Raw genomic sequence first — 12,458 nt, forward strand, 5'->3', positions numbered from 1 at the left:
TCCATACACCGATCCTGCTCATTTGGTTAATATAGATAGTCCGTGTGTGTATATAGTATCAGTATAGTAAAGTATAGTAGTATAGTAGCTGTAGCAATATAACAGTAAGTAAGCTTGATGCTATAGACGTTTTGGTGTCGGGCAATATGTCTCGTCGGTGTCGTAACAGCCGCAACACATTCTGCTATATCTGTGGGGAATATACACTTACGCCTCAGAGACGTTCGATGACTGCCCTTGTAAAGAAAGCCTATCATCTGTATTTTGGCTGCAAAATAGGTGATCAAGACAAGCAATGGGCGCCTCACATTTGCTGTGCGACATGTGCTGTTAGTCTGAGAGCCTGGCTCAGAGGTACTCGAAAGACGATGCCATTTGCTGTTCCGATGATATGGCGAGAACAGAAAGACCATGTGACGGACTGTTATTTCTGTTTGACTAATGTGTCTGGTTTCTCTGCCAAAAACAAGAAGTCAATTGAATATCCTAATCTGCCTTCAGCAATGAGACCCATGCCACATGATGACAGTCTTCCAGTTCCGAAACCACCAGAGGATTGGACCTTAGACGAACCAGATGAAGAAACTGCAGTGCAGGGTTCTAACAGTGACATTGACCCGGATTTTGAACCATCCTCATCAGGCGATCCACATCTGATAACACAGTCCGAATTGAACGATTTGGTCAGAGATTTGGGTCTGTCAAAAGCAAAAGCTGAGCTGCTAGGTTCGAGACTGCAGGAATGGTGTTTGCTATCACCAGGTACGAAAATTTCTGTGTTTCGAGACCGGCATCATGATATAACCAAATTTTTTGCACAAGTCGACAGTCTCTGTTTCTGTTGTGACATTGAAGGATTGTTCTCGGTCTTTGGTTGTGATCACAACCCGGAAGAGTGGCGTCTTTTCATTGATTCGTCAATGTTAAGCCTGAAAGCTGTTCTGTTGCACAATGGCAACGTTTATCCTTCAGTACCTGTTGGCTATGCAGCACATATGAAAGAAACATATGAGAATATGGAAATGTTACTAAAGTATGTCCAGTATACCAGGTATAACTGGAATATCTGTGGAGACCTCAAAGTCGTTGCTCTGTTACTAGGACTGCAGCTTGGCTATACAAAGTACTGCTGTTTCATCTGCGAATGGGACAGCCGAGACAGAGAGTCGCACTATTCTAGAAAGAACTGGCCACTCCGTAAAAAGTTAGTTCCAGGACAGAAAAATGTAGCACATGAATCGCTTGTTGATCCGACAAAGATATTTTTGCCTCCTCTTCACATTAAACTGGGACTCATGAAGAATTTTGTGAAAGCAATGAACAAGGAAGGGGAAGGTTTTCGTTATTTAAGACAGATGTTCCCAAGAATAACTGATGCCAAGATCAAAGAGGGTATTTTTGTTGGCCCCCAGATCAGACATGTTATGAGTGACAAGCGATTTGAAGATCTGTTAGTTGGGCCGGAAAAAATTGGCTGGAAAGCCTTGAAAGACGTTGTTGACAATTTTCTGGGCAATTACAGAGCCCCAAACTACATTCAGCTGGTAGACAAACTTCTCAAAGCATACAAGAGAATGAAGTGCAATATGTCACTCAAGATTCATTTCCTCCATTCACACTTGGACTTCTTCCCCGCAAATCTCGGTGCTGTGAGTGACGAGCACGGTGAAAGGTTTCATCAAGACATAGCTACGATGGAGAAACGATACCAGGGCAATTGGAATCCGTCAATGCTTGCCGACTATTGTTGGATGCTACAACGTGATGCACCAGACACTGAATATAAAAGAAACTCGGGAGCAAAACACTTTTAATTCTGTTTCATTTAGTCGCTTGTGCGAAACGTAAACTTGACTATATATTTTATTGTCAGTAAACATAAAAATGTCTATTTCTCATAGTTCTTACGTGATGCAGTAAAACCAAAACCATATTTGAGCATACCAAGTTGGTACCTGTCATAATCACCAAAAACTTTTCAGGAATCAAGACTTAACCAAAAAATTGTTGTGCAGTGTAATAGAAAAAGATGTTTAATAATGCATTACTCAAACAAAGTACATGAAATATATGTAGTATACTAAACCTCATTCCCTACTCACAATGGCTGTGGTTCAGAGTAAGTGGACATATGTGATGCACCTAGATGACATCATCAATATGCACCTAGATGGCAGAATGTCACTAAAAAATAATAGGAACCCCTGTCTAACCAAAAGCTCCTGTAGCTCATTGGTTAAAGGTACTTCGTCCATCTTCCACAGGTCATGGGTTCAAACCCCTACAACACCCTTCCCTCCCCCCCGGTACTTCAATGACTTCTTTTCCAGGATCCATAGGGAAACTTATTTTTTCCCTGAGATGGCTAAGATCCAAGGTGTCATCTCACATGACAGGAACCCCTAGCACCCAGCTCATGTTCAAAAGTAGACCTGGCTTTGCAAAGTCCTTCTCTTTATACCAAAAAATAGACTTAGTATGCAATATATATATATATATATATATATACACAAACATATATACACATACATACTTTTTTCATGTGCTTTGATTGAGGAACAGAGGCCAAAAAAATTTATTTAGGAAACAACAGAGGAACTGGACAAATGTTGAAGGTACATGTTTGATATTTATCCTAGAGAAATGAAAGCTTGTAAATCAAGAGGATATAATCTTTGCTTTGAAATTGGCATGGTTGAATGACCGAGTGTATGGTGCAGTGGTTAGAGCCGCAACCTTACCACCCTGAGGTCATTGGTTCAAATTTCCCACTAACCCTGGGCAACTAGAAGAGAAATATAATATAAGTGGTACATTAAAAATAAATAAAATGTAATAGTGGTGACAGCATTTTACTGCATACAATTTTAATGTATTAATAATCACCGTTCTAATGACATCATAACGCTAACACACAATAACGTTAGAGATGTTGCTAGGATGTCTAGGCAATGCCTAAAAGGTGATTCTGCATAGGACGTCTAGCAATATAGACACACACTTTGATTCGCTTTTAGACGTCTTTTACAGAATCTGGCCCTTAGGGGTCCTTTTACAAAGGCGCGGTAGCGGTTAAATGCACGTTAAACCGCCTGCCGCACTAGCACCTAACACCTCCACTGGTGAGGCATTAGGATTTTAGGCTGCTGCGGGGGTTATCGCGTGATGAAATATCCGAGGCGCTAGCCCCCATAGCGCGCTTTGATAAAAGGAGCCCTTAGTGTCTCTTGCTCTAAATTTCACACTCCATTACAATATTCCTTTCAATATGTGTGACCATCATTTAACCTGAAGTCACTATCCTAATCTCACTAGCTTCTAAAGGGGCCCTTTTTATTATGCTGTGTTAGCAGCTAAAGTGTCATTTTCTGCATGGTAGACAGTCGTGCAGGCCAAAGCTACTGCCGTCTGTAATAATAAACTAAACTAAACTAAACCTTGGGTTTATATACCGCACCATCTCCACGAATGCGGAGCTCGGCACGGTTTACAGGAAGAAGGATGAGAGAGGAACTACAGTGGAGAGATTAAAGAGTTAGGTGTAAAGGGGAAAGGTGAGAGGCCTAAGAGGGAGGAAATGTTACAGTTTTGAGTGTAGTAAAAGTGCAATTTTTTTTTTTTTTTTTTTTTAATGTTCAAATCTATTTTTATTAAGCAATAGTAAACACAATAGTCATAACAACCATGGTATGCATTTTCAACAGACACCCGCGGAGGACTGGACTCTTATGCCCTCCCCGGACCCACCTCACCTCCACCCCACAGCAAAGAATCCCCAACCCCCCCCCCCCCCCCCCCCCCCCCCCCCCCCCACAGATACCGAAAACTCTTAGGCAGGGAACATCAAAGACACATAGAAGCACAGATTCAGAGGTGAAGTCTATTCAAAACGCGGCTACGACTCTCAGGAGTCAAAATGTTCAAATACGGAGTCCAAGTGTGAACAAAGTCTCTGCTCCGGCGTCGAGAAGAACAGGCCAAACGGGCCTCCCAACCCAGAAGTTCATGAAGGCGATTCCTCCAATACCAGAAAGAAGGTGGTTATTAGCTGCCTAATGTGAGAGTGAGCTGGGTCTGGGAGTGTGGCTGACAGTGACTGCTAGTGCATGGGCCATTACCAAGTGTCCCTAAAATAGGACTTTTGAAAAAAAAAATTCTTTTTTTGCAGGTCTTGAGCTAATTTTTCCATTGGCTTGCAAGACCGACAAAAATATCAACACGGGAGCACTTACCATCTCCTATTTTTGATGATTTCTTTTCTTGTCTGAAACTAATATATTGTTGCCCACTCTTGCGTTTTACATTTCAAGGTGCAATATTAAGAAATAAAATAAGATAAAATTACCATCTCTCTTTTCTTAGATGATCTGCACGACTCCTCTTGCATATGCCCTCTGTAATTTGTTTTAATATTATGTTTTAGCCTAAAGTTATTTGCCTATGCTTCCCATTCTGAACATATTCCCTCTAATTTTATATAGTGTGCCACAAGCTAGGCACCAATTCAGTACCAAAATGGGGGTAAATAGCAGTTATGCATGTGACTGCACTTAAGCACTATTGTAGTGCCTAAGATGCTTATTTCTAGAGCAGACAGCTGCCTCAAAATGCCTAAAAAAGGTCTATCTGCTAAAATCCTGCAAATCTTGATCTTGGAAAGTCAGAATTTGGATGATTCACACTGTAGTTTGTCCAAATAGCAAGGGTGTGTGTTGTGGGCATGTTTTGGGCAGGGCTAAGGAGTGCTCAAAAGTAAGATGTCCAACAACGATTTTTGAACAAGAAACATCCATATCTAAGAGAATGTTTTGCTTTGGTTTTTTTTGTTTTTTTTTACCTAGGCCTGTTTCAGTCACATCCAAGTTACATAAAGGTGCTCTGATTGAGCAGCTGACCACTGGGTGGATTAAGGCATGCCCCCCATCCCTAATCCCCCAGTAGTTGCTGTCCCACTCCCTCTCCCCTGAAAGTGAAACCAGAAAGGAAAACCAGGCTCTAGATCGGCTGCAGTAATATGGCTATTCTGAACTAGAACAGATGTTAGCAGATTTTATAAGGGGTAGGAGCCTCAGAACCCAGTGAGTTGCCAGAATGTTAACTCTGCAACTACATTAGATAGGAAAATAACCTCATTGCTCCCCCCTCCCCCTCCTGCTTAGCAATAAATTTTAACAGTCTTATAGTTCTATAGTAGCTGACTGATTTATCTAGTCAAACACAGAACTTAGCTTAAGCAGGGTGAAGTCAAAATGCTGCAGGCATGTTTGAATGTCCTGCTGTCTTTGCTGGTCCAATTTCGCTGAGTGTTTCGCTGTATAGCTGCGTCAGGGTTATGGACTTGGACACAGTTAATGCTCAAGTTGATTGATAGAACCCCACTATTTACCCTTCTCCATTGAAAATATTGATCATTTAAACCCACCCTCTGTTTTCTGTCTTTCAACCAGTTCTCAGTCCATAAAAGGACATTACTTCCTATCCCATGACTTTCTAATTTCCTCAGAAGTCTTTCATGAGGTATTTTGTCAAATGCTTTTTGAAAATCCACATATTGGTTGGATAAGGTAATTTGCCTGGTAGACTTTATATTATTGCATGCTGAGAATTTTAAGTGAAAAAGATATCTGCTGGAATATCTGTTGGAGGTGTCCTTGAGTAGGATGGCCAACTCTATTAGGTAGTTGGGGACGCTGCCTGTCAGGATCTTAAAGGCAGTGATGCCTAATTTAAACTTGATCCTTACCATTATGGGCAACCAATGTAGTTTCATATACTGTAGTAGTGCTGTAGGTGTTCCAATTTCCATAGTCCATATAAGAGTCTTACTGCTACATTTTGAGCTAGTTGTAGATGCAATTGCATCATTTTAGAGCAAAGAACTAGTGTTATATTACAGTGCTCTAGTCGATTTGGAAAACCTCTGTTTCAAAGTATATTCTGATGGATCTTAGTTTTCTCAGTACAAGAAAAGATTGCTTCTTCATGTACATGGTTCTTTATGGATAGGTGGTTCTTGCTCCTAAGATTTGGGATTATACTTCTAGTGGAGAGTGTTTGTCATCTACCGTAATCCTTGGAGTGTAGCATGGGTCAGTTGAGAGTTCTAGCCAAAGGCATTTGGTTTGGTCTTGTTTAGATTGAGGCAGTGGGATGAAGTCCAGTTTTCTATGATGTGGATATATTTTTTGACAGTGGTGAGGGTGTTGGCTAATGCAGCCATTACAGGTAGCATGATCGTTATGTTGTATGCATGGGTGAAAAGTTTTGTTCGCGTGAGATACCAAGGATTGAATTAGAAAGTTGAACACTGATGGTGAAAGTGGGGATCCTTAGGGATCCCACTGGAAGGGTGCCAGCTGTCAGAGTGTTCACTATTCTTAGGTGCAGCATAGTGCAAAGTAGTTAGGAGGCCTTGGAACCAGGAGAGGACTGGACTGCTAAATATGAAATTACTGAAGATCTTGGATATTTGATCAAAGTCTACTAGGTCAAATTGGATTATAATTGCACTGTAAGCCTTGCTTAGTAGTTCTTTGCCATATGTTACTAGTACTTAGACCACCATCTTGGTGCTCTGATTTTTTTCTGAATCCTGATTGTGAGGGGTGGAGGATATCGAAGCGTTGTAAGTAGCATTCAAGTTATGTGACCATATCCTTCCATCATTTTGATAAATAGAGGGATGGAAGCTATTGGCTGATAATTGGTCACATAAGAACGGCTTTGAGTTTTGGTTTCTTGGGAATGACAATTCCTACTCCTGATTTGGGGAAAAGGCTGGTTTTTAGGTGACAGTTGAGCCATTGGGTTATTTTTCCTATGGTTGTTGGGGTGGCTGCTTTGATTAGGTAAGGTTGGCAGGTGTAAAGGCTGCTGTATGCTTTGAAATATTTTTGGGATGTCATTATTTATTTGAATCATTTAATATACAGCACATCACAGACATATCAGAGCGGTCTCCATTCTGACTTTGATGTTTGTTCTAAATTCCCCTCCACCTGTTTCAGTGTTTAACTACAAGGGGCAAGTCATTGGCAGGTCACATACTTAAATGTGAAACTTATAGAATACCAGCTGCCAATATTTAGGTGCTAATACATGCCTTTTACATAGTGATAGTACTTAAATATTGGTACACAAGTACTGATTTAGGCTGTATTTCTGTAACAGAATCTGGGCATCCAGATGCCATTATAGAATAATGTCTTAGAGCACAGATTTTTAGCACCCGACTCTTATTGCCCTTTATAGAATTGACCTGATTATGGATTGCTATGGCTGTATCCCAGTAGTTTGCACTCATGGAACCTTTTCTTTATGACTGCAGCAATATCTGGATTTGCTTCGGAGCCTGGAATTTTATTACCTAAATTACAAGCATTTCCACCTCACTCTATAGCAGGGTTCCTAAATGTAAATGTTAGTTGTCCGCTTAAATTTATAGAATGCTAGCATTACATAAGAACATAAGAATACCCTACTGGTTCAGACCAATGGTCCATCAAGCCCAGTAGCCCATTCTCACGGTGGCCAAGCCAGGTCACTAGTACCTGGCCAAAACCCAAGGAGTAGCAACATTCCTTGCTACCAATCCAGGGCAAGCAGTGGCTTCCCCCATGTCTTTCTCAATAACACACTATGGACTTTTCCTCCAGGAACTTGTCCAAACCTTTCTTAAAACTAGCTACCACAACCTCTTACCACAACCTCTGGCAATGCGTTCCAGAGCTTAACTATTCTCTGAGTGAAAAAAAAAATTATTCCTATTGGTTTTAAAAGTATTTCCCTGTAACATCATCGAGTGTCCCCTAGTCTTTGTAATTTTTGACGGAGTGAAAAATCGATCCACTTGTACCTGTTCTACTCCACTCAGGATTTTGTAGACTTCAATCAAGTGTATACTTAATTGCATAAATATGCAAGTAATATGCCTAACTTCTATTCTATAACTATACACTAAATGCTATAGCATATAACTGTCAGAGGGGTGGTCTCATGGGTGGAGCAACCACTTACATATGAAACTTAAGATACACATGCTCAGTACCTGCTTAATTTAGGCACCAACATTTACGCCAGCCATAAACATGGTGTAAATGTTCACTCCTACAACTAGGCACGCCAGTGCTGACTTATGCTAATATTCTACAGTATAATGCAGTGTTTCCCAAGTCGGTCTTAGAACACCCCTTAGCCAGTAAGGTTTTCAGAGTATCCACAATGAATATACATGAAAGAGATTTGCATACAATAGAGGCAGTGTATGAAAATCAGTCTCATGCATATGCATTGTGGTTATTCTGAAAACCGAACTGCCTAAGGGGTGTTCCAGGACTGACATGGGAAACACTGCCGTAATGACAAACTTCCTTCATAGTATTTATGGATGCAACATTTATACTGTGAGGATTCTGTCTGAACTGGGATTTAGAAGCCTTTTCTTATTGGTAAATCTTTATTTAAAATCCTGATATATTTACAAGTACATTTTTTCTCTGTTTGCCTCTTAAAAGCAATGGAAGTTTGTGATTTTGAAAGTGGAAATGCATGTGAATGGTATCAGCCATCAGTTTCATTTAAAAATGTCCACGCATTTCAATGGAGCAGCGAAAAAGGAATCAGTATCCATCCTGGAGAAGAAAATCACAGACCCTCACAAGACCATACAATGTAAGGAAACTCATGATCTTGAATATCTTTTGGGAATTAATTTATTACCACGAACTGCGGTATGACAATAATGAAAACACATTAAGGGGAAAAGTTATCAAGCTAGGAGTTGCTGGTGTCATTTTGGATCATGGCACCAGCAGGACAGGGGCAGCAGGGGCAACAGGGAACTGCTTCTGCCTTTGGACCCCTGCTTTTGCCTGTTGGCCCTCACTGGTGGATGGCGAGTGGGGGGCAGTCAGAGTGGGAGCTCTTAATCAACTAGGGGAGAACCTAAGAACAGCCTTACTGGGTCAGAACAATGGTCCATCAAGCCCTGCAGCCCATTCTCACGGTGGTCAATCCAGGTCCCTAGTGCCAGGCCAAAAACCAAGCAGGAGCATTCCATGCTACCGATCAAGAGTCAGTCTGAGTCTGTGATTCTCAACTCAGTCCTTGGGTACATCTAGTTAATTGGGTTTTCAAGATATCCATAATGAATGCACATGAGATAGATTTTCTTGCACTTCCTCCTAGGTATGCAAATCTATCTTATGTATATTCATTTATGGATATCCTGAAAACCTGACTTGCTGGGTGCATCCTGAGGACTGGATTGAGAAGCACTGGGTTAGAGAGAGGGCATGATTAAGGGGGCAGAGGGCCTTGATCGAGGAGGGAAGTATGATCAAGACATGGGGGTTATAATGGAAGGAAATATGAATGGCAGGTGGAGGGAGGGTCATAATGAAGGGTTCTGATCAATCCCACAGCTCCTTTAAGGCCAGACTCAGGTGCTTTGGGCTGCTATGAAGCTCGATGCTCCCGAGCAGGTGGAATAAAACTGCTTGTGAGGTGACTTGCAAGCAGAGTAATTCATTTACCACGAGATTTGGCAATCTTCAGTACTGAGATACTGCAGATTGCTGATATCAGTCTAAATCAAAGTGCAATAAAAGCACACCTTTTACTGCACCCTGATAACTTCACCCTAATTTGGGAGCTACAAAAATGTAATCATGATAGATAGAAAATACTTGGAGACAGACAGTTTCTTTATAAATATACGCAGGGCATTTTTCAAAACACACAAGTACTTTACCTCATAGAATTTACACAGTTCTTAAAAGCAGATTATTATATACTTTCCCTTAGGGAGCTGACAAAGAAGAAATTACTTATAGAAAAGTAGGCTTCTATTTTCACCATATTCTCTTTCCATTCCTAACAATGCATGTAATCCCAAATGCAAAATAATAGTCTCTACTGTTTTCTGTAAACAGGCTGGGCAGTTTTCAAAAAGCCATATATGCAGGGAAATGATTTTTTTTTTTTTAAATTAACCTCACAGAAGATAGTTTTATAACAGGGCATCTGATTACTGTAGGAGCTATTTAATAAAAACACCTGGACATCTATGTATCTTTATAAAATGCCAGTGTAAGCAGCTCTTGCTCTCACTTGTTCTTGAACATATGTAAATGTCTGTCCCTAGATTATGAATTGCTGTATACGTTTTACCCAAATTCCACCCCTGTACATACCTACTGGCAAAGAATGCACTCATATTCTTCGCTCCTTGAACCACCGTTGTTTAGTGCTCCCCCGTCTTTCACAAAAGGGGATGGACAGGGTGCAATGTATTTTTTTTCTAGCTCCTTTTATTTTATGGGATAAATTTGCCACTCACCCTGCACGCCAAACCTTGTTTTAAAGTTTTTAAGGCCAATCTGGTACCCCCATCCAGCCCACCTGATCTACATCAGACTTCCCTCCCTCCCCAATCTGCATTGGCACTAATTCTTGCTCCCTGATTAGCACCTGCACCTCCCTCCCCCTCCTAATCTGCATCTGCACCCCTATCCTGTCCCCTGATCTGCATAACACCTCCTGCCTGTCCTCCTGATATGCATCAGCACACCTTTCCACCTTCCCAAATCTGCTTCGGACCAGCCTTCCTTCTCCCAGATCTGTACTGTTAGATCTTATTACAAAAAAACTACACTGGTTGCCAGTGGAGGCTGAAATTATGTTCAAATTTGCATGCTTACGTTATAAAACGCTGACAGGTTCTGCTCCAAATTATCTCTTAAAATCATTTTAACTTAGCACTACTGGTCGTAGTCATGGAACTTGTTCACCTTCCCAACCCTGAAGGGCAGTATTTATAAGAGATTCCTAGACAGGACTTTATCCTTTCAAGCTGGCAAATGGAATAAAAGTTTGAGTAATTTTATTGTAAAAGCTTTTTCTTATCAAACCTTTAGAAAATCAGTTAAGATCTATCTATCTGACAAATTTGTTTAACTTTAAACTTCTGATGATATATTTATTAGATCGTCTGATGTAATTTTGCTGTTTGTATGCAGTCTATTTTTGCTGTAAACCGCTCTGAACTGTCAAGGTGCTGCGGTATGTAAAATAAAGTTGTTATTATTACTGACACCATCTCCTTTCCTCATTCCAAGCCCTAGCAGGACCCATGGGCCTATATATCATCTTACTCCTTGGGGCAGGAGACACCCTCATTGCTCACACCTCTGGTGGTCCCTGTATGAAAATGGCCACCATATTCTCTAATGGTAATATCATAACTACTGCTAGAGTTCGTGGTGGCCATCTTCTTAGAGAAACTGCAAGGGGCAGGAATGACTGAGAGTTTCTCCTGTGCCATGGAACGCTGGAGCACCATGGGTGATAGGTATTCACAAGGACTCAAATCAGGTGAGAGGAGGTGTCGATGCAGATCAAGAGAATGTGTGGCCTACCCTTATGTGTGTACAGGCCAATATTTAGCCAGGAACTACAAGGATTCTTCAAAAAGTTAATTCACTTTCAGATTTTCCACAGGAAATAGTTGTGGTGGGAGAAGCAGTAAGAGGGCGTGTTATAAGAATGTCATGGGAAAAATGTACCACAAAACAAGGTGATTATGTGGAAAAGGGATATAGTTTGCTTTTGAGATATTTAATAAATAGTGTTTAGTAAAAATAAAAGCGTGGAAACTTTTTGAAGATCAGTCATATACTGTATAGGGATCTTATGCAGGCTCCAACTGAATATTAGCTGGATCCCAAATAAGCCTTGGTGGCCGTCATACCATAATATTCAATGCCAGTGCCTGGAAATAGCATACAAATACTGCTGCCAGCTGAATATTGACTAGGATTTTTATACAGCTCTATTTGTTTGCTTAGCTATATGGGCACCAATACTGAAAATTACCAGCACCCTCTAGCTGCCAGCTCAATTCATATGGCTAAAACTCAGATTTTACTGTTATCAAGTCCTTCTCAAGATGACAGTTCCCCTGGATTAAAAACTGGCTGGCAGAGAGGAAACAGAGAGTGGGGGTAAATGGACAATTCTCGGACTGGAAAAGCTTCACAAGTAGAGTGCCGCAGGGTTTGGTGCTTAGACCCGTGCTCTTCAACATATTTATAAACGACCTGGAAATTGGTATGACGAGCGAGGTGATTAAATTTGCAGATGATACAAAGTTATCCAGAGTAGTAAAGACACAGAAGGATTGCGAAGACCTGCAATGTGACATAAACATGCTCGAGAAATGGGCCGCGACATGGCAAATGAGGTTTAACGTGGATAAGTTTAAGGTGATGCATGTCGGTAACAAAATCTTATACACGAATACAGGATATCCGGTGCAGTACTCGGAGAGACCCCCCAGGAAAGAGACTTGGGAGTACTGGTCGACAAGTCGATGAACCCGTCTGTGTAATATGCGGCGGCAGCGGCAAAAAGGGCAAATAGAATGCTAGGAATGATTAAGAAGGGGATCACGAACAGAT

The 12,458-nt window shown here is 41.1% G+C and overlaps 1 protein-coding gene across 1 annotated transcript in view; it reads left to right on the forward strand.

Moving 5' to 3' along the window:
* The window catches only part of MALRD1 (MAM and LDL receptor class A domain containing 1), a gene marked incomplete at its 3' end in the record, with an annotated part of 701,795 nt that overhangs the window by 246,131 nt on the left and 443,206 nt on the right, over positions 1-12,458 (forward strand). The window contains exon 24 of the mRNA XM_033932884.1: positions 8,514-8,670. Coding sequence (XP_033788775.1) covers positions 8,514-8,670 — 157 coding nt within the window. The remainder of the gene's footprint in view (positions 1-8,513; positions 8,671-12,458) is intronic.

Source organism: Geotrypetes seraphini, chromosome 2, assembly GCF_902459505.1.
Source record: "Geotrypetes seraphini chromosome 2, aGeoSer1.1, whole genome shotgun sequence".
Taxonomy (NCBI): domain Eukaryota; kingdom Metazoa; phylum Chordata; class Amphibia; order Gymnophiona; family Dermophiidae; genus Geotrypetes; species Geotrypetes seraphini.